Below are 25550 nucleotides of genomic sequence, written 5' to 3' on the forward strand. Positions count from 1 at the left end.
GCATGTCTTACCACCTTTACGCAGATGACTGTCAAATTTACATGCCCATTACCAAGAATGACCACAGCCCCCTGACACCCCTGCTCGACTGTCTAGGTGACGTCAAGGCTTGGCTAGCCCAGAATTTTTTTAAAACTGAATGAGGGGAAAACAGAAATCATAACATTTGGATCTACCCTCACGGACTTGGGATCTCTACAAAATTATTTGCGTCCCAAAGTCACCAGCCTTGGCGTCATCCTAGACAGTGATTTTAAATTTGATAAACAGATCAATGGCGTTTTAAAATCGGGTTTTTATCATCTTCGTCTTTTATCCAAAGTTAAGCCGTTTTTATCTTTTAATCTTTTTGAGCAAGTCGTGCACGCTTTTATTTCAAGCCGTCTGGACTACTGCAACGCACTTTACTCGGGCATCAGCCATAAAGCACTTTCCCGATTGCAGTTAGTCCAGAACTCCGCGGCACGACTTTTAACAGGGACCAAAAAGCGTGAACATATCACCCCAATCCTCGCGTCTTTGCACTGGCTCCCTGTTAATTTTAGAATTGATTTTAAAATTTTGTTGTTTGTTTTTAAAGCTCTAAATGGACTGGCCCCGCAGTACATCACAGACCTCATCCAAATTTACCGCCCCCCACGCGCTTTGAGGTCTGAGGGCCAGCTCCAGCTCGTTGTTCCGAAGACGAACCGAAAAACCAGAGGGGACAGAGCGTTCGCCGTTGTCGGCCCTAAGCTGTGGAACGCTCTGCCCCTTCACGTCCGTACGGCCCCCACCCTGGAGTGTTTTAAATCTCGTCTTAAGACTCACTTTTATTCTCTGGCTTTTAGCACCGCGTAAGTTGTGTGGTCCTCTGTGTCTTTTTATTTATTTTTATATATATATATATTTTTTTTTATTGAGTTTTATTCTTATTTATAGTTTTTAATGTGTTTTTATTTATATTTATTCTTTTAACCTGTTTTATTTATATCTATTGTTTTACACTCATAGCGGTAGAGCTCATTTGCATTGTTTTGGTTTTATTGATTTTGTTGCATGTGCAGCACTTTGGAAACGTTTTGTTGTTTAAATGTGCTATATAAATAAAGTGGATTGGATTGGATTGGATCAGGCCCAACACAAACCCACCCAAATCCAGGGAGAGCTTGCAAACTAAAGCCCATAAATAACCATTTGAATCCAGAACTTGCAATATTAAAATAAATAAAATTAGATCTATACCGCGTTCCAAATTATTATGCAAATTGTATTTCAGTGCCATAAAGGTAAAAAATAAAAGTTTTTCAATGAAACTCATGGATGGTATTGTGTCGCAGGGTTCTTTGAATCACTGACATTAATCTCAGACGCCTGTGATGATTAGTTGTCAGTTAAGTCCAGTTAAGGGAAAAACTACTGAAAAAGGATGTTCCACTTTATTATACAGATCATCATTTTCAAGCAATATGGGAAAGAAAAAAGAACCTCTCTGCTGATGAAAAGCGTGAAATAGTTGAATGCCTTGGACTAGGTATGAAAACTTTCAATAAATCATGAAAGATTAAGCTTAATCATCGTACTGATAAGAGATTTGTGGCTGATTCAGACACACTCGGGTTTGTGCAGATTAAGGCACAATAAGGACGGTTTCTGCCAGACAAACACATCAGATTAAGAGAACAGATGCTTCAAAGCACCAGACAGGTATTTGAAGCTGCTGGTGCCTCTGGAGTCTCCTGAACATCAAGGTGTAGGACCCTCCAGAGGCTGCCGTTGCGCTATCCGGGCCTCCCCTAAACTGTTAGTTGAATGCTGATGAACAGAGATGGTTGCTGTGGCTCAGAAATACATGAAAACTCATTTTCAGACAGTCTTGTTCCCTGATGAGGCTGTGTAACCCTGGATGGTCAAATCAATGGAGTAGTGGATGGTTGGTGAATGGCCACAATGTCCCAACAAGGCTGTGTCGTCAGTAAGGAGGGGGCGGAGTCATGTTTTGGGCTACAGTTATGGGGAGAGCCAAAAATCTTAGAAAAATGTTCGCATAATAATTTGGAACGCGGTGTAGAGTAATCATTTTAGCCACAAAATCTGAAGCAAATGTATCCGTTTTCAAAGCTGTGTTTTTGTTTTGTCGGAAATACAGATCTATAGTGTTGGGTCAAGACTATAAGCAGTGTCTTTTGCTGGAGAGGACTGTGTTTTCCACATTTCTCTCGCTCTCCTTCTCTGTCGTTTGTAATCCTCGCTTCATGTTTGAGCCAAAGGAAAGTGCGAATCCTGTGTCAGGCCTCACCTTGTCTAATTAAAGTCAGTGTCAGAAACAGCAGCGCCTCAGAAGACGAGCTGCTTTGGAAAGTGTGATGCACCTGCAAATCCAATGAAATATTCAGCATTCAACTTTTCACTCGCGATGGAAATGTTTTTTTGACTGTAACTTGATGTTATGAAAAGTGCATTTTTGTCAAGTATTGTTCTTGCACATCTTGTTCTTAGCCACGGTTTTGGAGAGTTTGCTGAAGGTCTTTCCTGGCTGTTCAACCAATTTCACACTTGGTCCTGTCCAGTATAATTTAGAAAAAACTTTAAAAAATGCACTTTCGATTTATATTGATTTATAAGTTTTAGCTCAAGTTAGGAGCCATTGACACTAAATACTTAAAGAGAATAGATGCAAGTTGGTCATTTTATACTCACTACTGCCACCTCAGGTCTTAGGCGTAACAGCAGTCTCTATATTAAAGGGGCTACATGCAAGTTAGCCCTTTTATACTCATTACTGCCACCTCAGGTCATACATGTAACTGCACCTTCAACAACAAATTCCAAATTATTATGCAAATGACATTTTTCTCTGATTTTGCAAAGTTCTAATGATTGGTTAATTAAGTTCATAACAGACAGGTAACGGAATACATTCAAAGCCAATATTAGGTATTCTGTAACTAAATGCAATTTCAAAGTATTCTCCCCAACACTGCCCGCCGGGAAAGTTGTCCTCTGCATTTGACCCATCACCTGTAAGGTGCAGTGGGCGACCGCAGTACCATGCCCAGAGGCCCATCTCCAGATGTGGAGCCAGGCTAAAGGTTAGAATCAGCTGGAAGGAGGACTGTCCTATTATGCATGTTTTTGGTTGATGGGGGGAACCGGAGCACGCGGATGAAACCAACCCAGGCACGTGGAGAACATGCAAACTGCGCACAGAAAGGCCTGCACGGTCCGCTAACCGCTCAGCCACTGTGCCAACTTCAAGATCTTCATGTTTAGTGGTAAGACAAACTGGAGTGACCGAAGAAAGAAAAATTCTCCAAATGTAAGCTATTCATTTATGCATGCATTTACCACATTAGAAAAAACATAGTCGTCATATCTCTATTCGATACAGACATACACCCGACCCTGTGGCACATGCTCATAATGACTGTAGCTGTAGCGTTGCTGAGCATTACTGTGGCTCGCTAAGTCGACCTGACAGGGCTGTGACGGGCTGAATTGGATCCACATTAGAAATCAATAGTCATTTTGTGAAAGGGACACGTCTCGATGGATTAGAGATTTTCTGCTTTGTTTACGGGCTCTGACATTATATCCACGGACAAATAAGAAATGTGCGTATTACTGTATGAAAGAACTGTGTAAGTTGTTTCTCAGGGCCTTGTTTAACACATATTTATTCCATACATGATCATTATGAACGTACGCTATGTAGCAGGCGCACTTACTCGTTTATATTTGACATTACAATCGCAGCTCTGTCTACTTAATCTCAGTGAACTGTGCCTCCTCTGAAACCTGGAGGCCTGAGCTGGTGTGAATTAGGACTTGATTGGAGATGATGTTTATTGGTTCATTTATTTTTTATGATCATTTACAGATAATTGTATTATGTGAAATCGACTTTTTTAGAGAGTTTTTGATGGGGCTCAATAAAGCATTGTTTAATAATCCACAATATCAAATTCCCTTTTACAATTAATATTAATATTAAAAATTCCTATTGTATGTGTGACTTGATATACGCCGACGCTTGACTTTACTAGTAATTGCTTCTGAACGTGTAAATTACTGTCTACTAATGTCCATCTCCACTGCGTCAGCTCACCATAATTACTAGTTTTATGGCCTAAACCAAGGCGCTTTACGGCTTTTTTTTTTGTTCAGTGCACCTTTGTTCTCCACATTCTCATTGTCCTATAATATCCACCTCCCCTCACCCCCCCTCACCCACATTTCTTTCTTTGCCTAAGCCAGTTCTTCTTCCTTTTTTTTAATGAACCACTGTCTTTGTTTAAGGCGATCTGAAGTGTTTTTCCACTAATGATATGGATACGGTGGGGGAGGGCAGTCCGCCGCCAAAATCTGAAGGAATGTAGATGAGCCATGAATATGTAAGAGCCCGTGTTATCGCATTATCTGTGGTAAACTAGTTAATATCTCAAGATGTGAATAATAGATGAAGGGTGTTGTTGTTTTGTTCCGCTCTTCACACCCCTCATACTTCAGTTTCCGAAACACAAAGTCCTATGGTGTATTTTCTCCCTCTAATTAGGTGTAGTTGTCTATCATTTGCTCCACTTAAAGCTCATAAAACAGTTGAAAATGTTTTCTTCATTGGGTGAGCGGGAGAGCCCATTAGAGCACATTGGCAGCTATTTCTCTATTAGTCTTTTAAAGTGCTTTTGCTTGTCATTATACAATTGTACAATGAAATTGTGTAGATCAGATGTAGGGCTAGATCAGACGTAGGTTTAGATCAGACGTAGGGTTTGTTCAGATGTAGAGGTAGATCAGATGTAGGGTTAGATCAGATGGAGGGTTAGTTCAGACGTAGGGTTAGATCAGACGTAGGTTTAGATCAGACGTAGGGTTAGATCAGATGGAGGGTTAGATCAGACGTAGGGTTAGATCAGATGGAGGGTTAGATCAGACGTAGGGCTAGATCAGATGGAGGGTTAGTTCAGACGTAGGGTTAGATCAGACGTAGAGTTAGATCAGATGTAGGGTTAGATCAGACGTGTGAGCCAACCTGCATGTTTTTGGAAGTAGGGGAAACAGGAGTTCCCCAGAGGAAACCCGGCTGGCCGGCTTAACAAACAATAGTATGGAGATTGTATGAATACTGTTAAGTTTCTAAACCTATGACATATTCTTTTTGAAAGCTGGGATAGGCGGGTTTTTCGACAAAACCCCAATGGCTGCATCTCTCAGTTGTAGTCCAAAGGAAACCACACTTTCTACAAATGCCAATGTTGTACATCATATAATTATTTTTAATTTATTTGACCATTAGCTAACCATTGGCTCCAGAGCGGAACATAATGTGCATATTTTTAGTGGTAGGGGAAACCGAAGCACCCATAGGAAACCTATGCAGACAGGCAAACTTTACGCACCCTGCACCATGGTCATAGATGACCTAATGAGGTGTTTAACACATTTTAGTACATAGTACGTTAGAGTATGTTTTGATTTGTGTAGTAATATTTCTCAAAATCATCTTGAGGGCCAGAGGCTCAATGATGGGGGGCCGAATTTGGCCCCATGGGCCTGATGTTGCCTCCCCCTTTTTTATTTAGCTTTTTAGCATGTTACAATGATGTTCATATACATGAAGCCATGCAATTCTTTGAATCTTCTCCAAAGGATATTCTGCAGTATGGTCCCAAACCGCTCTGAAGAGAAACTACTGGATATTTGGTTTCAGTTTTTGATCAATCTCGCATTTTCTAAACAACATTTTGTAAGATAGTGCTTAAGATGTGGTTGAAATTAATACCAAATACCTGCAGAAAGCATAGTCCCCCTCCCCCCTAAAAGTCTCAGCAGTAAAGCGTTGCAGGCCTTGACATTAGCATTTGCTAAAGTGGCTAGTAACATTTGACAGTCAAGCTTTTGTTTCCCCTCCAGCCCCATCTTCGCTAATGTCTTTAAGCCCTCGCACATGCCTCTTTACACTTAAGGGCAGACCTACAGAGAACAGAGCGGTATCAATAAATAAAGTGTCTATATCGACCGGACGTTAACGGGCGGGCGCGTCCCATTTCACCCACGGCTTCGCTTTATCGCTCCCGTTCCTCTTTCCCAGACGCCTGAAGGAGGAATGAAGGAGGAGAGGGCAGATTTCTTGGAAGCCGGCGAGAGTCCGGGGAGCTGAAGGTGTGAGCCAGGGCCAAATCAGAGTTACATTTTAAGTGCACTGAATGACAATGGTGCATTATTGATGATGCTATTAGCTCCAAGTGCAGCGCCTTTTCACTCAAAAGCCTGGGATGAGCCGGGAGGGAGTCGATTACTTGTAAATGGGAAAACCGCAACAGCAAAGCACTGAATAGATTTTTTTTTTAAGCTCATGAACAACGAGTTTTGAATAAGAAATGTACTGGAATTGACCTGATTCTAGAAAATTAGCGATAAGGCACAACATGAGAGGTGACAGACCACCTCTTCATATTGACTGTGTGTTTGGCAGCAAGTTAAATGGCAGATATGTCTTTGGGATCAACATTTAACGTCTATGTGTTTCCAGATTTTTCTTTTTTGTAATACCTCAAACTTTTCCGTGAACGAGACTGTGCTTCATTGTCCTTAATGTTTATTGCATGTGCTAACTGGGAAGTGGTTCAGCGCTTTAAAATAAAAAGGGTTTAATGCGATATTTAACTTACTCAATAACTTTTTTCACATTTTTTGTTTTTGTGACAGGCCTACAATTGAACTTGGTTGATGTGTTAGAAGAATGAAGAATTTTTAGAGCTTTTTGCCATGTTACAAAGTTGTTCTCTCATCCCAAACAGACTTGAAGCTGTGTTTTGACCCACACGCACATCTTTGTGTAATCTTTGAATCTTTACCGGTGGCTATTCTTAACTCTCGCCAATTTTCACTACAGCCAAACAATTTGCACCGACTATTTCTTTTCTCTCTTTTCTCTTTATTGAAACAGCTGCGCAGCAAACGGGAACATGAGGAGGGGAAGTGGGAGGGGCTTATGTTGCGACCGTGTGGAAACCAGGAAGTGAAACGACTGGATATTTAGTTTGAGCTGTTTCAGATCAATAATGCATTTTCAACAAAGGTTAGACCATGGAGGTCATTGGTGTTATTTTCCAGCTTCTCTTTATCATTCGGGCAAGTCCAACGGACAATCATCATCTCTCACAGGGGACTCTATTGTACATGTTTTGAATGGTTGATGAAAACAGAAAGAAACCTATGCAATTGAACTAGCATATTGAACTATTAGTCTTCATCATGCTCATCCACGTCCCTTCTCTTCTCTCTCAGGAGCTGGCAGACCTGCGACACGTCCACACGAAGTTGAAGAAGCAGTTCCAGGAGAAGACGGTGGAGTTGGCTCACGCGAACAGACGAGTGGAGAGCCACGAGGCGGAGGTGAAGAAGCTGCGGCTCCGGGTGGAGGAGCTGAAGAAGGAGCTGGGACAGGCCGAGGACGAGGTACAAACGTGACACCCACTGTTTTCTTTTGTTGTGTGTGTGTCTCTAGGGGGTATTTCTATTTGTTTTTGTTTTGTTTTGTTTTCTCTGTGGGACGGCTCAGGCTGTAAGTCGGCCATTACTATTTGGGGCTCAGATGTGGGTTGTCTTGTAATCAGAAGGTTGAAGGTTCGACTACTGGCTCCCTCACTTCACCCACCTTACTGTTGTTACTGTAAGTTGTAGCTTATTATAACAAAATATGGAGTGAATGAACTTTTTGTTCTTTTATTCGGATACCCATTAGCTGCTGTACAGTTTTTATTGTACATTACAATAAAAAAAGAGAGAAAAAACAGACAGTAATAATCAAGAAAACATGATGAAGCGCATCAGTTTGAGTAGAATATACAGTACAGAAATACCCTGACGTGGAAAGTAGGTTTCTGACTTTCACGTACTGTAGTCACCTGAAGTCATTCTTGATATATTGTTTTGTACTCTGCGTGTGGATTCCAGTTAAATATTCCTCCGTAAAAGCACAGTGAACTTACAAAAACATTTTCAGTGGCGAGAAAGTTTTATGCTGCCACCTAGTTCCCATCTGGCTGCTTTCTACAAAGGCTAGCCGCTCAGAGAAGAAGTTTACTGCTTTGAGAAACCTGTCAAGCTTGTAAAGCAGGGGTAGGCAACGACAGGCCCGGGGGCCAAATCCTCTGGCCCCTAAGATGATTTTGAGAAATGTTATCATGCTAATAAGAGATCAAATACCTCTCTTAGAAGCATATTTACTGCTTGTTCAATGAAAAAAATTGGTTCAAAATACAATATTTTATACGATATATGACAAATTACAGTTGTATTTGGGTCGTGGCTTGTCATTCGAGGGTAATCGTGGGTCAAGCCAAAACCACTTGAGAACCACTTGGCATTTGCATAAAAAAAGTTCTTTACTTCAGGCTTTAATGGTGAGGTTCGGCCCTTGGTGTTTTGGCAATGTTGAAAATCGGCCCACCACAAAGCAAACTTGCCTACCCCTGTTGTAAAGCAATGCCACCCATTATTGTATTTGTTTGCAGTTGGACGAGGCCCATAACCAGTCGAGGAAGCTGCAGAGGTCTCTGGACGAGCAGGTGGAGCAGACGGAGAACCTGCAGGTGCAGCTGGAACATCTACAGTCCAGGTGAGGGCTCATGACTCCCGTTTAGTGTATATATTGAAATTGATTTTCCACAGACTGTAATATTATGTAAAAAAGTAAAGTTAAATCCGACATAAATCCCCTGTCTGTCATCTGTAGCTTCTTCATTTCCAAATTGCCGTTTCCACAAAGCCTGGTCTGACAGCCACAGCCAGAGCGCGTCACTTTTATCTGAATAAGCTGCAGAGAAACGCGGAGTCAAACTGTGGCGACAAACTGAGTTCTGACACAATATTTAACACCTGTCACTGCAGCTGCGGACGACTGAGTGACGCACACAGACTTTTGATTCAGCCACTAAATACTGGAGTTGGTAAAACCGCTTACATTAAAATGACTTCAGAAGCAATAAGTCTGTGAGAGGACTTGTATCAGCGGTGGCAAATGGCAAGGCAGTCTGTGTAAACATTTCCAACTTCATTCAGTTTGTGTGTGAATGTTTAGCTCTCACTGATGCATTTAATTGAAGTGGCAGATTCATACAAACCCAATACAGTGCTGTCCTTAAGCATTTTAATATATTAAAGGGGGGGTATTATGCAAAATCGACTTTTTCAAGCTTTACATCAAGTTATTATGTCATTCCCTCATTAAAAACATGCCTGAAGTGTTGCCTTGGCACATTCACGTGTTTTTGAGTAATCTGTAAAAACTCTGATGGCGGCCATTTTAGGGATAGGTTTGCCTGAGTCCTCCTAGGAACGCCCCCACCTCCTGGAGACGCCTCCGAGCTTTTATCACCAGCCGAGTAACCAACCACTGCTCCTCAGCAGAACCCCCTCCCCACTGATGCCACAGACAGCGTGTGGAGGGGGCGTGTCGGAAAGAGTCAGAGGTTCTTAAAGAGACAGAGGCCTATTTCAAGACATTCACTACAGCCATTTTGAAAGAGCAATTTTATACAAGGCAGTTATTCTAATTTACTGCATTTACAGACCAACAGAAGGTTTCGTTATCATTGTAGTGTGATATAGACTGGTGCTATGTGATTGAAAAAAGCACAGTACCCCCTCTTTAAGATTAGCATCAGAAGGTTCCTCTTCACGCAGCCGAGTGTCTATCCTCTATTAAACCCACAATCAGAATAGGTTTTATTGCCATTGTTGATGAAGGTACTGGTATATTCACAAAGTAAGATTGTTTTTCAGTGAAATTGTGCTACATAAAACAAAGATGAGCAATAAAGTAAAGTCTATAAGAGCATGCAAAAATACATGTTAAAAAAGCCTAGGATAAAAACAAAATGAGATATGGTCAAATCAGTAATATACAAAATATGCACATTATACACATTATACACATTATACACGTACCGGCCAACTAAAAGGCAGCAGATGTGAATGTGAATACCACATAGTGCTAATATAACAAATGGCAGGTAAAAGGTGGGTCTGGAGTAAAAAGCTGTTCATGTGGAGGGAGGCTCTGATCTGTATGGGCCGTAGCCTCCTGGCTGAAGGGAAAGGGTCAAACAGTTCATGTCTGGGGTGAACAAACAGCAAACAGCGAGGCTATTTACGCATTCTTCTTGTATTAGGAGAGCTGGTGACTCAAACCTGCCCCGTCTCCAGGTTATCCATGTGACTAATGGGTCTCCACGGGGAAGAGGAAAGGATTATTAATTGTGTCGCGTTTTTTCATACAAGGCAAAGCGTCTTGAAGTGCTTCTTTCCATCCACTTCATACTTGGTTGTGGTACATATGTAGCCACAGATGCCCTCGGGTAGACGGACAGAATCTGCACCAGTGGACCCTCTGACCACCACCAATTACTCAGACTTAGTGTTCCAATCCAAATGTATTATATATTGCACATTTTAACAGTTTCCAAAGTGCTGCACAGAATAGAAAAAGTATTCACCTTCAAAAGTCATCAGTAAAGCAATAAAAACTGGTGAAACCAAATAAAAGCAATGCAATAAAATAACAATCTATCAATCAATAAAAAAAACCTAATATAAACACAAAGGGCCACACAACACAACAAAGCATAAAAGTGTTTCTTCAGAATGGGGTTCAGAACGTTCCCCCTGGTTTTCAGTCATGTCTTAGGCACCACGAGCTAAGTCTGAATTCAGCGAACTTCCTGGAATCCCAGTTTATGTGTAAAACTCAGCCCCCCCTGTGTGTGTGATGTGAGAGCAGCATTATTTTACAGTGAGAGTCTGAGAGCTCACATTTAGAGGTGTCAGAGCTAAAGACGGCAGCAGTGACAGAAACAGTGCCGCCCCAGGGAACAACATGTGTCAGTGAAAACACCTGCTCTGGGGAAATGGAGTGTGACAGGGCTGGAGCACAGCGCAGGTGGAAAATGGTTTGGTGTGGCTCATTTCCTCCTGGTGTGTCTTAGTTGTTGAACAGTAACACAACATCTGGAAAGTCTTTTCTTTTTTTTTTTTACTTTCATAGAACGTTTTCAGTTGCTGTATCTCTACACATCAGAGCCTTGACGTCTAAACTACAGGATATGTGAACAAATTTGCCAATATCTGCTTTTTTAACTATTCTTTTCGTGAACATGAATAAAATATTACTTGAAAATTGAAAGGAAGACAGAATGTATGTGTTAATTAGTGAGTCTAAAGTTTAAAACTTTTTTGCCATGTTTATAGTCCGTCATTTTTGTATTCCCATACATCATCAATGATTTTGGTTCTATTGGTATTTAAATTAACAATCTATGTAGAAATATAGTTTAAAAATAATCATCTTGTTTTTTTGTCAGTTTCTTGTTTAAAAAAGCACATTTTCAGCTGCCTCTCACTCTCTCTCACTCTCTCTCCTTCATTTCTTCCTGATTATCGTTGCCCTTGGCGTCCAGCAGCCAATCGGAGCACTCTGTGCCCCAGGTTTCCATAGTGACAGGATCCCTTGCATTACAGCACTGTGTGAGAGAGGGTTATATGCCACAGATGTATATAATAATTTGACTTTTATATACTATATGTGTGCCCAATCTGACATCCATGTTCAAACATACAAGTGTGGAAGTATTTTTCTGTTTTTTGGCAGCAAGAATAAAAGTCAGAGTAAATTAAAGCAGTACTAAGTAACGTGTTTACCTTAATAAATCATTTTCGTAGTCCCTGTGGGGGTAATACAAGTGTTTATGGGATGATTGGAGGGTCTTTCATCTCCCCCTGGTGTCTCTGACCAGAAAACCATGTTTGCAACTTGACTGCCACCGGTGCGGAGAAAGCAATACACACTAATGTAATCACGAAGAAGAAGCTAACATGCTAACGGGCAAAGCTAACTGTGGGCTAACGTCACTTTAAACAGTATTTACAGCCAGGTTTGAGTGAAAAAAATATTTCTATTGTATAATTGGATGTACAATATCCGTCTCTCCCTTCGCCTTTCCTGTCAGCGTAGGATTTACTCTCCAAGACAATTAATAAGTAAAAAAAATCGTAACTTGCTACTACACCTGCAGTTGCGCTTATGGCCTCTAGGGGGAAGAGTTACTTAGTACTGCTTTAAATTAATTATCAAATACAGACTGCAACGCATCAGCTTATGTGGGCATTCCCACTGTAACAGACGGCTTTACATGGACAAAAAATAGGTGGAAACCGATCAATATCTAGCTATAAAAGTTACTAATTACATAACCAAATAGCCTTTTCGCCATCATCACCACTTCCACTTTTTATGTTGTAGGTGGTGTTTTTTTTATGTGACTCACAAGAAAAATGGAACTGAATCAGTGCAGAGTTTGGACTTTCATGTTTATACTAAAATAAGTCCCCACAAAGACACTCCTTTTACTTTTATTCAGTGAATATTTGCCCATCTCTTCTTACTTTGCTTTCAGTAAGAATTTGGATGTTTCACACCAAGTACAGCCTCATAAAATATTTGATCTTCCAAGTACCACCAGACTGAGATCAAGATCAAATCAGGACAAACAAAGACTGCAGCCCACGTTCCTCAGTTTGAGAACCTCTGCTGTATGCGGCACTGGGCATTGTTTGATTGCATTTAGCTTTGCCATGTCACATCTCACTTTGTCCTAAACCCACAGACGGACTCTCTCTCCGCAGCGCTGGTCCTGTTAGCTGCGAGGTGTGTCCAGTTTCAGTTTGTGGTGAAGAGAAATCTGATCTTGAGCGTCAGGATGTGGCTCCAGCCGTGTTTATCGACCCGCTCCTCTGCTCCGTCCAGACACTGACCACAACTATACAGGCTTTAGCTCAATAACAGCAGGCATGTTTTCATTCCTTCCACCAGTCAGCTCATCATAAGCGCCTATAGCAGGAGTTCTAAAGCATTGCACTTGATCAGAACATTAAATCTAGATTTCATTGTAAATAGGGACATTACTTGACTTTTTGCAAAACAAGTTTATCGAAAAACAAATAAAAATGATCAAAACACATGCAGTTGCAGGATTTCCTGAAATGTTCTGTGCTCAATAGTTTCCCGTTGTGTGTTTGCTAGTGATGGACGGGTGAAGCATTGTAACACTTTGAGGGTTTCCTGGCAAAAAGTATTGTAAGCTTCGAAGTCTCAGAGCTGTTTCATTCTGTTTGAACACTAAACTCTTGTGGACAAACTTATTATTGTGACTTCTCATAAAAGCACCTACACAATCATGTGCAAGAGAAGATTCAAACAAATGTGTGGCGGTTTTATTATTTGCAGCCTGATATTGATGTTTGAATGATCAAATCAATCACAGGCTGATAAATAAGAGTCATTTTCTTCGTAACGTGGTCTGTGCTTCACGGAGCTCCAGTGGGCGGGGCCTCACCTGAGGCTCTGCTGCTCCGAAGCAACACATCAATGCTCGACCTTTTTATTTCATTCAGTCAGCGCTAATTTAGCCACTATTTGCTGTACATGGCGCTCCTTACGTTTCCCTCGCCCCCCAGGCCTGCTTTATTATCTCTTCAAACACAGGACTTTGTAAAGAATAGGAAAACCGTTTATGAAAGCTTTTTCTATTCATAAGTCCTGCTTGTCTGGCAGGCAGACCCACTGCCTGGCACAGACACTTTCACCACATACACATGAAATGGGGGAAATGCAGCACATTTATCACTAATGATTTTCATGACTCTATAGACCAGAAAACATCCGTGGTTTAGCGCCTCGCCGCTCAAGGCAACACAGTGAAACGCTCTGAGCCGATGACTTTGCCGCTTTGAGACATTGATACGCAACTCACTGAATGAAGCATTTTTCGAGACAGTTACGTGACCAGCTGTCACTGAAACAGGCTCCGACAGTGTTTCGAAGCAATCTGCTTCAGGAAGAGCAACACACGCTCCGGAGCGCTGGGTTTTTTGGCCGTCACTAGTGTTTGCTTTTAAATATCCAAATTATCGCCAATATGCTTTGTTTACTGTGGTGGACATAAATATTCAGATGGTATGAATGCACAGATGAAAAGCATTAAATGTGACTTGCTGTAGTTGGTTCATTTCTTAATCTGACTTGGCATTTTGCATGTTGCATGAATTTAATTATTAATCCACCGTACAGGACAATAGTAATGGAGAGACAAACAATTCCTGTGCCAAGTCTTTTGCTGCATTTTACCACTTTGCAACTATTTTCACTCAATATACTGCCCTCTGTCTACATGTACATACAAGTAGATACTGTATTCTATCTCCTTTGAGAGACTTCATTTGCCCGTCCTAAAAAGTTAGGCCTATATGATAATTGTATATCTTGCCCAAGGACACCAGGCCGTACACACTGGCTAGACAGCCACATGACCCCCACGTGTTCAGCACTGTTGACATCGTCATGCTGTGCTTAAATAGTTGGCATTTAGAAGTAATTTAAAGTGCCATCTTTGCATCAAATGTTTGTGAGAAAAAAAGCAAAGCGGCCCAAGTTGTGCCCAAATAACTTCACACAGTCGGCCCGAAACAAGAATGACACGTTTTAATAGATATTGAAAAATCAATAGCCATAGCCTTTTTCTATCAGCCTTGAATTAAAATGGATCAGGGCGAGACGAGATCTTGATCACCAAAGGACCATCTCTCAAAATGACTTTTAGCTCAGGCTCTGAATTGGTTGGGCTCGGACTCAAAGTGCAGATGAAAGTTTTGACGACATTTATATATTGGAGATTTTGCTTGACATTTTTATTTTTACCTGGTTTGGCTTTTTTTATTTCTATATCTATGTTCATTTTATCAAGGACATTGTTTTTGGTATTTATAGAAGAAGACAGTTAAATCAAAAATGTATAAAATGTTAATGATGAAATACTTGTACAGGGCCGTCAACACACTTGCTTGGGGCCCTGGGCAAGAAGGTTTAACACGGGCCCTAACCCTTTTCTATTATCTTTAATAGAAATTGGTCTCCTTCATGCCCCCCCCCCCCCCCCCCCCCCCCTGGTCCCATTGCCACAATTGTTCTAAACTTAAATAAAAAATACACTTCAAATCAATTACTTTTTTGGGGGAACTAAAAAAACTGACTAATCTATTTAATTATCAGAAAAACATGAAAACCAGCCATAAGAGCCCCCTTTAAGAGTTTGCAGAGGCCAGTCGACTAACAACACCACGTCTTCTAACTTTCTTTTATCACACCGTTATATTGATCCATGGAGCAGTTTCTAAAGGTGAAGTGTGGAGCCCTTTGACCTGGTGAGTGGACCCTTGCTGGGGCGCTGGGCTTTGCTGCTGATGTGGCACTTCTTTTACCACTTTCACAAAGTCACATCATGTTCTCTGTTTAAGTATACATCTATAATGCCGCATTGTTTTCTATTCCAATGTTGGTGCATTATCAGTAAATACAATTATCTCGTTTATCTTTCAGACTGAGACGACAGCAGCAGACTCCAGGACTTTTTGGGAAAATCAGACGTTTTGGCTCGGAAAATCCCGACGGTCCGTCCAGTGACTTGGATGAAGAGGAGGAGGACCTGCCTCTTCAAATACCATAACATTCACTCACCATTATAAACTATAGACCACTTTTATTACAATACGAACAGTGCGATGTCTGAGGACTTTCTTCACGTCTTCACGATTGATCCACTTGAAGCAAATCCTGGTGTATTTCCTGCGAGCTGATGAACACACTCTCTCTCTGGTGCGCAACAACAATTCTGAAAAACAAAAAACTAGAATAGAAATAAATCACTGTCTTTGAGGGAGATATAAAAAGATGGTCCATAAACACATGCATCTAACAGGAGCATTTAGGCCCTAAAGTGGACAAATCATGCATATGGGGCTCAAAAATCTGGTTCAAAACATAATTTGCCTTAGCATTGATATTATACATTTTTAATTTGAAATGATGTCTCTGTAAGAATTAAATCCAGGCGTTGGAGCTGGGGAAGACTTTGACTGCGGCTCCTCCTGCTCCTGCTTTCAGTTTCAATTTAAGGCGTGGTTTACAGCTTCAGTTTCTGGTTTCGACAATGACACAATTGTGTTTAGGAAGTACAGAACGAAGTGCAGACACATTCAAAGAAGAAGGGCTAAGCTAAACAGGTTTACCCCAGGATTACTCAAAAGGGCATTAACATATTGAAATACTATCCAGGTCTGTCTTTGACGAGAGAACAACGTCATAACATGGTTTAAAGCTCAATAAGGTGGATTTTGCATGATATGTCCACTTTAAGGCTTGATTATTTGATGTTAGCGTCCACTTTCATGTTTCTCCCCAACATTGACATTCTGCCTCCTGCTGGCCAGTGCCGTTACTGCGCCCTATGATAAACCAAGCAGACGCGCCTTTGACTGAAGCTCGTGGACACTGTTGTTTTTAATGAGTGAATGGAGGCTAAAAAGACTGACACTTTTCCTACGTGGACTTTTTAATGAACTTTGTCAAAATCTATAAACTTAATTATTTCATTGTATCGTTCAGGCTTTTACCTCATATTGTCAAGTTGGAAGTACATATGCTACTGTTTTCAAGCCCAGCATTCATTTCTATACAAACATGAGCTGTGCTAACAATGCCCAAAAAGTATTTAATTTGTACCACTTTGTACCACTACTTCAATACTGCCTACTATATATGTGTATTTTATCAGCCATTTCGTAGTGCGAGGTGAACTCTACCTTGTCCTGGCTTTAGATAAAAATAGACGTATTATGCAAGGACCAGCGGGACCAAGACACTTTTACTGAATATGTTAATTTATGTTTAGTTTTTATGAAATATCAGTATCACAGTGTTTTTGTATTCTGTCAATTGTACATAATAAATCAACATGCTTTACTGCTTTATTTTGCATCCAACACTTGGCCTAGACTTTTTCAGAGAAGATGAGCTTAGTTGTCAGGAGTGTCAGCCCTACGAGTGCAAGTAGACTGAGGAGGCTGAGTTTGTTTGTCTTTTCTTCTGTCTCTTGCATTTGAGTGATAGATGTTCACAATCAGAATTGCGGAGCCTCTGACCTCAGGTCCAACTACAACAGAAAAAAAGGTTTGAGTTTCGATGAAGCAGATTCTAAAGTGTTTAAATAGACATGTTTTGATTCCATCCCAGACTTATTTTACTCACGTGGCTGTCCCCCAGGGTTACTCTGAATGCTGGGGGGTAAAGGGGGAAGCCAAACTCCACCAGGAGAGGGCGATGTCCACAAAATAACAAATATTTTTGAAAGTAGATTATTGTGTGTTGTTCTAATGTGGTCAAGAATATGTTGTTCAACAGTCTAATAGTAACATGACATATTATTATTATGAGACACATTCCAACCTCCAGAACAGAGTTGCCATAATTAGAATTCACTTCCTATTGGACATAGGCACGATGCAATATAAGAAAAGGTTACTTTCCATAACTGTTGCGGTGCAAACTTTTATTGAGATGCCAGCCAGAAAACTCATATTATCTAAGAGCTTATCGCTAACCCTAACCCTTTTTTTATTCAAATTCATTTTCATATTACCCAAAATTTCGATTGGACAGTATGTCCCTTTTGAAAAACGTGCATTTGAATAAACCTTTGTGTCACAGTTAATGAAAAGGTCTGACATAGAGTTTTTTACTTATCTTTCTCTTGTGTTGCCTGCTCCGTTGTTGGACTGTTTCAAGAGTTAGTTCAGGGTAAATCTGCAAGATTGAATGAAAGATCGAGATCTGGTCCGACGAAGAGAAAAAAAGACGATTCGGTCACATCCCTTATTCCACAAGGCCATGTTCAATCATATCCCAGTTTAAGCCGTGGAATATGGAACTCTCCTTCCTCCTATGTCTACAATGTGTCATGAAAACGTCAGAATTAGAATAGAAACAGCCATTATGATTATACTAACCACAGGCCACAATTCTAAACAACCCAGTAACGATGATGGCTTAAACTTTTTCCTATGGTTTTAAAATGGCGCATCACAGGAGGTCAAAGACACTTGTAACTGTGCAGACGTACGTGTGTATGTGTATGAAAAACCGTCCATTGTTGAACTGTAGAGTTAATTTTCTCTCCTCCATCGCAGCCCTTAAACCCCAGGCCTGGCTGCTGGGGCTTAATATCCTTATTACAGCAATAGACTCCAACAGCAGGACGCCGCACATAACATTGATCCTGTTTAATTGTTCCTCTGACACTGCGCACCGGGCCTGTGTTTGCAAACAGCTCCCGTCTCCGCCCCAAAACAAGCTTTAATGTGGAAAATGGAGGAGAGAGACATCACTAGGAAGTTTATGTGCACGGTTTGAGCACACAGGCCGGTTTTATGGTGCTTTTTGTATTAAAATGTCGCTGCAGTGCGGCCTTATAATGGACATGCACGGATCATTAATGTTACACCCAGGAATTTTAAATAGGCTGGGATGGTGAACGCATATAGGAGGCAGGCTTCAAAATGTCAAAATATCCAATAGTGAGCAGTAAAGGAATATTTTATGAGGAATCCATTGATTGCATACAATGGCATGTTGACATTTCAGGGAAAGGCATGTTAACAAGGAAAAGGCCAGCTTATTTTGAGCACAATTATACATGTAACACAAAGTCCTTTGCAGACAGAAGGAAGCATGAGGAACATTAAACTATACTTACATAAAGTGTTATAATCTTTACCTTTAAATTAAGTTAAAAGCGACATGTTGAGATAACATTCTTTGTTGTCATGTGCACAGCTAAATTTGAGCATTGATCAGAGTTGAGGTCTGTCTCTCATCTTCAGGAAGACAGCTCGAGGTTTCTCTGGGGCCACCATAGACATACATAGACGATACCATAGCAAGTTAGATTTGTACTTTTGTGCCAGACCACGAAGAGACTCATACACAGGCAGAGCTGTTTTAAAGGAACAGGCCACCGTTTTTACATGCTGAGATATGTTCTTACCTGAGCTTAGACGAGTTGATGCGTGCCTGTCTGGTCTTTGTGTGTGCGCTCAGTCACGCAAAAAGACCAAAGACGTTGTTAGCATTTAGCCTCTCCCAGCATATTCCTATAGTTCCAAACTGGGGTGAAGTTAGAAGCTTTTCCCTATTTAAATACATTTACGTGAAAAGTGACATGATACAAGTATAGTTACACAAAATTAAACACACTTACTATATTGTAATACCTTAGGAGCACTTCGACTTTACTGCACAGACGTCAAACAAGCTCAGGTAGGAACATATCTCGGTATGTAAAAACGGTGGCCTGTTCCTTTAAAGCATGTTATCTGAGCAACACAAACACAATCCTGTAGAGCTCCTCTGATTCACTTTGGTGAGATGTGATATTGGTTGGCAGTCGATGTAAAATGGCAGCAAATTTATAAAAACATTTTTTTACACCAGCTGTCCAAAAGTTGCCTCCTGTGGCTGCAAAAAGTGTGTGCTAACCAGACAGCACACATCAGTCCTCTTCTCAAAATGAAAATATAACATTTTTTGTTGCATTACATCATGGTTTTCAAGTTGTAAGCCCAGACTGAATGTGTGTAACTGTGAAACTAACAACTAACAAGCCAACTAAACCAAGCAATACAGTAACCAAACAACTAACCAACTACTAAACAACCAACTACCTTCTAACAAACCAATTAACCAAGCAATACACTAACCAAACAACTAACCAACTACTTACTAACAAACCAACTAAACCAAGCAATACAGTAACCAAACAACTAACCAACTACTTACTAACAAACCAACTAAACCAAGCAATACAGTAACCAAACAACTAACCAACTATAAACCAAGTAACTACTAACCAACCAACTACTTACTAACCAAATATCTAACCAAGCAAAAAACTAACCAAATTAACCAACTCCAACAAACTAACTGACTAACCAACCAACTAACCAACTCCTGTCTAACCGACTGACCAAGCGACTGACTAACTAACCAACCAGCTCACTGATTAACCAACTAACTAACCAATTAACAAACTGACTAACTAACCATTTAGGCAAACTAACTAACCTACCATCGGACCAGCCAACAGGAATATTAGTATGTAAATCAAAATGTAGTATTTTCTCAGTTCCTTATAGATCCAAGTCTTCACCGAACGCCTCAATATCCAAAAAGTTCATTTTCACCATCGCTTTTGGCAGAAACACACCTCTAACTGTCCCGTGAGAACTGGCACTTTCGGCAACCGACCTGTCCCATATCGTACCAGGCTGAACCCCATAACAACCACATCCCTCAAATCCTAATGACCGTCCATAGATACACATAAATATAGGGCACTGTCAGAGCTAAATGGAGTTTTATGGGATTTTGAGCCACTATCTGTCTCCTAAACTAACCCATCTGTTGACACAAGAGACTCAAAATATGCCCATAAATCACCATCATGTAACAGACCCCATACTGGAGGAGGCCCGCTCAAAGGCAGGCTGAGGGAGAGTAATTGTCCCTTAGTGGAGCCGTGCAGGGGGAACGACTGTCAGCGCCATATGACGAGTAACAACAAAACACCGCGCACTTTCGGAAAGCTCACAGCAGAGGTAAAAAAAAAATAACAAGCAATGGTGTTCAGACACTTGTCACATAAAGAGGGCGTACATTTAAAAATAACAATAATTTCCAAAACCGCCGCATATTTATAGAGACCAGTGGATCACAAAGTTTTCCCAAAAAGTACCATAATATTTGAACTTCCGAGAACCACCAGGCCCAGATCGAGTTCCAATCAATTTAAGCTGGGTCAAAAAGACGCTAAAACGGACCTGAATTGCACAAAAATAATCTACAATACATCATGATTTTTTTGAAACTTGCGATTTTTAACATTCTACATATTATTCATCATATACATGTGTTTTGTACCCCTTTTTCTTCAATAAATAAATGAACAAATCTTCTGGGGTGCCACAGGGATCCATCCTTGGCCCGGTCCTGTTCTGTCCGTGACTTCTTTTACATTTCAATAAAGAAGAAACCAGTTCTTTTCTTTTTGTTCAAGCAGAATATAAACATTTTGAAACAAGCAGGACAACGATCTTGTTCAAGGCCAATTCAGCAGGAATGTTAAAATGATTTGTACTATGTTTCAAGTGACCTTTCAAGTATCACCGGGTCAAGATCAAATCAAGGCTTGACTGGAATCTAACAGGACTTCTAACACCGTGGCGGCTGATGGTCTTTCAAACAGAGGAAGCCCATGATATTTTCTCTCTCTTTCTCTCGTTCATCACTCGGCCGTTTCCCAACTGTGCTGCGACCCTCCTCCGCCCCTCATCCGCCTGGCCTCTTCTCGACTTCGCTCGCCATTGTCAACTGGCCGCACTAGGTCTCATCCTTTACCCCCACCAGTGTCCGAACATTCATCATCATCATTAATTTCATATCATTAATGCAATCTTCTGTATCGTAATTGGGGTCCGAGTCCTAAATACAATTCATGTCCAATAAAACTTCCTAACGCCACTCTGTTTCTGTGAGTCTTTTGAGGTTTAATTGAATTCGGCCTAATCTTAAGGGGCCAAATTCAACTGAACCAAGTACAAAAACTAACAGGGTTTAAATTGGAACAATACAAAAATTTGGACTAAACAAAGACAATCTGGGACTAAACTAGACCGAAACTAGGTCACATTTGGGCTAGCTCTGATCTTGTGTTGTGATGATGAAGCTGAATGTGGCAGCTTCCATTACAAAAGCATCAATACTGTACAACTACCTCTAATTAAAATGAAAGTATAAAACTGAAGACCACCTCCAGTTCAAAGAATACTGAGACACTGTTACTGCCCTGAAACTGGCCACTCTCCGGAAAGGCTAAAAGCTTCAACATTAGGCTGCATATAAATAGCACAGCGTCAGGAGAGAACCAAAACAAAAGTGAAAAAAAAAGCCTTGTTTACAGGATCGAAAAACACAGTTTACTTTTATGCCTGGGAACAAACGGTGAATAAAAACCAAGCCAGGCCCTATAATTGGACGCCGCACACCTTTATGTTCAAATATATTGGTAATAACAGCTTGCCTCAGCCTTATATTCAGCTGCTGTTGTATGTGGACCAATGGGAGAGCGCTTCGGGGCTGGAGACGTCAGGGTGTCCCGACGCGAGGGGTGAAATTACAGACTGCGTCACCTGGAAGAGCTAACCTGCTATTAGCACGCTCTGAGCTAACAATGGCACCAGGAGCAGGGCTATACTTTCCCCCTTACACTGTTATCAGGAGGGCTTTGTCATTTAGAGGCAGACAGTTGCACAACAGCACGCGCAGGACAGGAGGGGAGGGGTGTAACAGTGTGTGTTAATGTATAAATATCCAAAAGTAAAATCATACTCATCTGTACTGCAAAAAGAAATATAGAGATATGTAAAATAAATGAAAAAGTAAGGCAATTTGAGATCTGTCCATGGGGCGTGTTTTTACAGATGCCTCTAAATGAATTTCTCAAATCATGGGCAACTGTGCCTATTCCAGGATAAAACGGTACTCATTTCCAGATTACATTTTGCAGTTTGAAGCTACTACTTAGTAATACTGATAGCAGATATAGTACGTGCAGTGTGTCATTTACCTCCAGTGATTAGACACTTAATTGCATTGTCTGCGCCCAGCCGCCAACTGACTGCACACATTTCTCAAAAACAGGATGCTGCTGTCAAAACGTTGAACATGATTCTTGGTTTGAGCATAATTCCCAAAACTCCTGCAAAACTTATTTCAGAGACACATTATTACTCATTTGAACACGCTTTTCACTCATAGTGCACATTATGGAAAAGGTGAACAGTGTGAGGCAGAATTAGGACACTGCTCCTCCAACACAGTAATCAAAATGAAGACACACGCACTCAAAACTCTGAACACGTTTAAAGGGACTATACAGAGTTTTAAGATGTTAAAATGATGTATTTTCCTCCCCCTATATGTTCCAGCCATGTCCTGAGGTGTAGATTGACTGTCACCAAAAAGTTGTTACTTCGGGTCAGAAGTCTGAAGTGCCGTCAAGCTCGAGCTTAAAGGGATATTTCAAGATTTTTGACATAGGGACTCATTTCCTAGTTATCCAGAGTGTTGCTGATTTCTGGAGATATTTTTTGTGTGTAATTCATGCAGTTCTTATATTTGAAGAGTTACGTGGTGCTAGGCTAGTGCTAGGCTAGCGCATTTCTATGGTATCAGCTAGCCTGCATTAAAAACAGTCTGACCCACTGACCCACCTGAGGCAAATCACGTAAAACACCAGCCTAACCATATAAATGTCTGTGTCGATAGAATATTTTTCGGAATATAACTGACCTTGCATCACATGAATGATTGCATTTTAAGGGACTATTTTCAAGCAGATCACTCCGCCGCTGCGTAGCTTATACAAACACGAAGCTGATGCTGCTCAAATATAAGGTATTTTAAATGCAAAATGGTTAAAATTATTCTATCAACACAGACATTTATATGGTTAGTCTGGTGTTATAAGTGATTTGCCTCAGGTGCTCCGTGGAGTGAGTCAGACTATTTTTAATGCAGGCTAGCTGATACCATAGAAATGCGCTAGCCTTGCATTAGCCTAGCGCCACAAAACTCTAAAAACAAAAGAACTGCTTGAATTACAAAAAAAATATCTCCAGAAATCAGCAACACTCTGGAAAACTAGAAAATGAGGCCCTATGTCAAAAATCCTGAAATATCCCTTTAATATAGAGACTGCAGTTACGCGTAAGACCTGCGGTGGCAGTAGTGAGTATAAAAGGACCAACTTTTCTTTTTCTTTTTAAATGACCAACTTGTATCTTGCCCCTTTAACAATTGGTTCTGCACAGAGATGTAGTTCTTAAAATGCTATAAGACGCACCAAATAATCAGAAAAGAACAATAAGCAAATCCTTTTCAGATTCAGATTGATTTATTCAGACATTTAAACATTTAACAGATAGACACAAACATAAAGTCTGAAATGGAATAGGCAGAAGCTAAATCTTATTACGCCTATCCCAGTGTGTATCCCAATTTTTTTGTTGATATTGAGTGGTTTATGTGATGTCACTTGCAAACACTCATTCACTCTGAGATACATAATTCTTAAAACTCTCAGCCAAATGCAACCTTTGGCCACCCCTGCACACATTTATTTTTAATTTTTTTCTAAATCTCAAACGATTGCCACCACAAATTTGTAAAACTGCTCTGAAGCAACATGGACAAAGTGCAGGGGCCCAACTTGATTTCTATACTACTGAGGCAGAGAGTTATTTTATTAACAGCATGTCAGTGTTAATAAAATAACTCTTTGCAAATCCAGAGTGCCTCAACCCGCTCTCACTCGCTTCAAAGTATGCTTGGCCCCGCAGCCTGAAGAGCCTGTTTTGTAAGTTTGTTTGCTACTATGGTGATCCAGCGAGCCCTCTGCCTCTCCTCTTCTTGATTTCTATGCTGTTGATATCTATGAATGCTGAATCTACTGTAGAATCATATTTTTTGATTGAACAGAGTTTTGACAATAAAGATCACAACTGAGCCCTAATAACGAAAACAATGTGCAGTGTTGAGGGAAATGTGTGTCAGGAACAGTCTCTTCAATCAACTGTAAAGTGCAACATTTTACCCAGATCTATGGCCGTTTCTATCACTTCCCCATAGCTTTGCACTCCATAGTTATTCAGAAACTGTTCATTAAAATCCGGTGCTTAGTTTGCAGACAATTTGCTGACTGCCTCATGCTCTTTGCCCCCTTCTCGTGCTGAACTGCGAGCCAGAAGAGAAAAAAATGTTTTCGTCATCGCTGCGCTGCAACCGCCCGGCCCTGTAATGTATTCAGCACATGTCCGATTGACTTAGGGCCATTGTAAAGCTATTGCTCAGGGTAAATAACTTGACGCAGACTCGTGAGGCGCCACTGAACGACGCAATTAGGATCATAATGTACGATCACACGGTCATGAATTACTGATGACAATGACTGGGGCAGGCTCCTATTATCCGGCCCTAATGGAGGGAGTGCCTTACACACACAAGACCGTAATGTTGCATGGGAGAGTGAGAGGTGAGCGTGTTACCGGGAGATAGGAGGTCTGCTGTTCTATGGACTGTACGTGATAAATTGAGCGGCTGGGACCCAACACGCTGGGGTTAATGCGGTCCGGTTTAGTCCTGGTTTAGGGGTTGGTCTTGGTTTTAGTCCGAAAGGTTGATGAAAATTGTATTTGCAGTGGATCAATCCTGGGTTTGAGATTTGGTTTGCACTTTGTTTTGGTCCAGGGTGTGACGTCCTGGTTCATGTTTAAAGGGGCTAGATGCAAGTTTGTTCTATTTGTGCTCACTACTGCCACCTCAGGTCTTACGTGTAACTGCAGGTTCTATATTAAACCCGTGCATGACGGCATTTCAGACCCGAATGACCTTTTTGAGTGACAGTGCAGGATTTTAGAGGCAGTTAAATCTGATACTGTATTAATCTCTGTAGAGAAATCTGGTGAACAGGTCTGGGCTCATTCTACGGAAAATACTTAATTTTAACATTTTTAAACTCTGTATATTCCCTTTAATCCTTGTCTTTTTTTTATCTATTCTAATC

General features: G+C 40.9%; 1 protein-coding gene across 1 annotated transcript in view; it reads left to right on the forward strand.

Moving 5' to 3' along the window:
* ccdc102a (coiled-coil domain containing 102A) overlaps positions 1–15738 on the forward strand; it is a 61467-nt gene extending 45729 nt beyond the window's left edge. Inside the window, exons 8-10 of the mRNA XM_079555038.1 lie at positions 7270–7440; positions 8499–8602; positions 15416–15738. Of these exons, the coding sequence (XP_079411164.1) occupies positions 7270–7440; positions 8499–8602; positions 15416–15542 (402 nt within the window). The 3' untranslated portion in view covers positions 15543–15738. The remainder of the gene's footprint in view (positions 1–7269; positions 7441–8498; positions 8603–15415) is intronic.
* Positions 15739–25550: the final 9812 nt, after the last annotated feature.

This window comes from Gobius niger, assembly GCF_951799975.1.
Source record: "Gobius niger genome assembly, chromosome: 4".
NCBI lineage: Eukaryota > Metazoa > Chordata > Actinopteri > Gobiiformes > Gobiidae > Gobius > Gobius niger.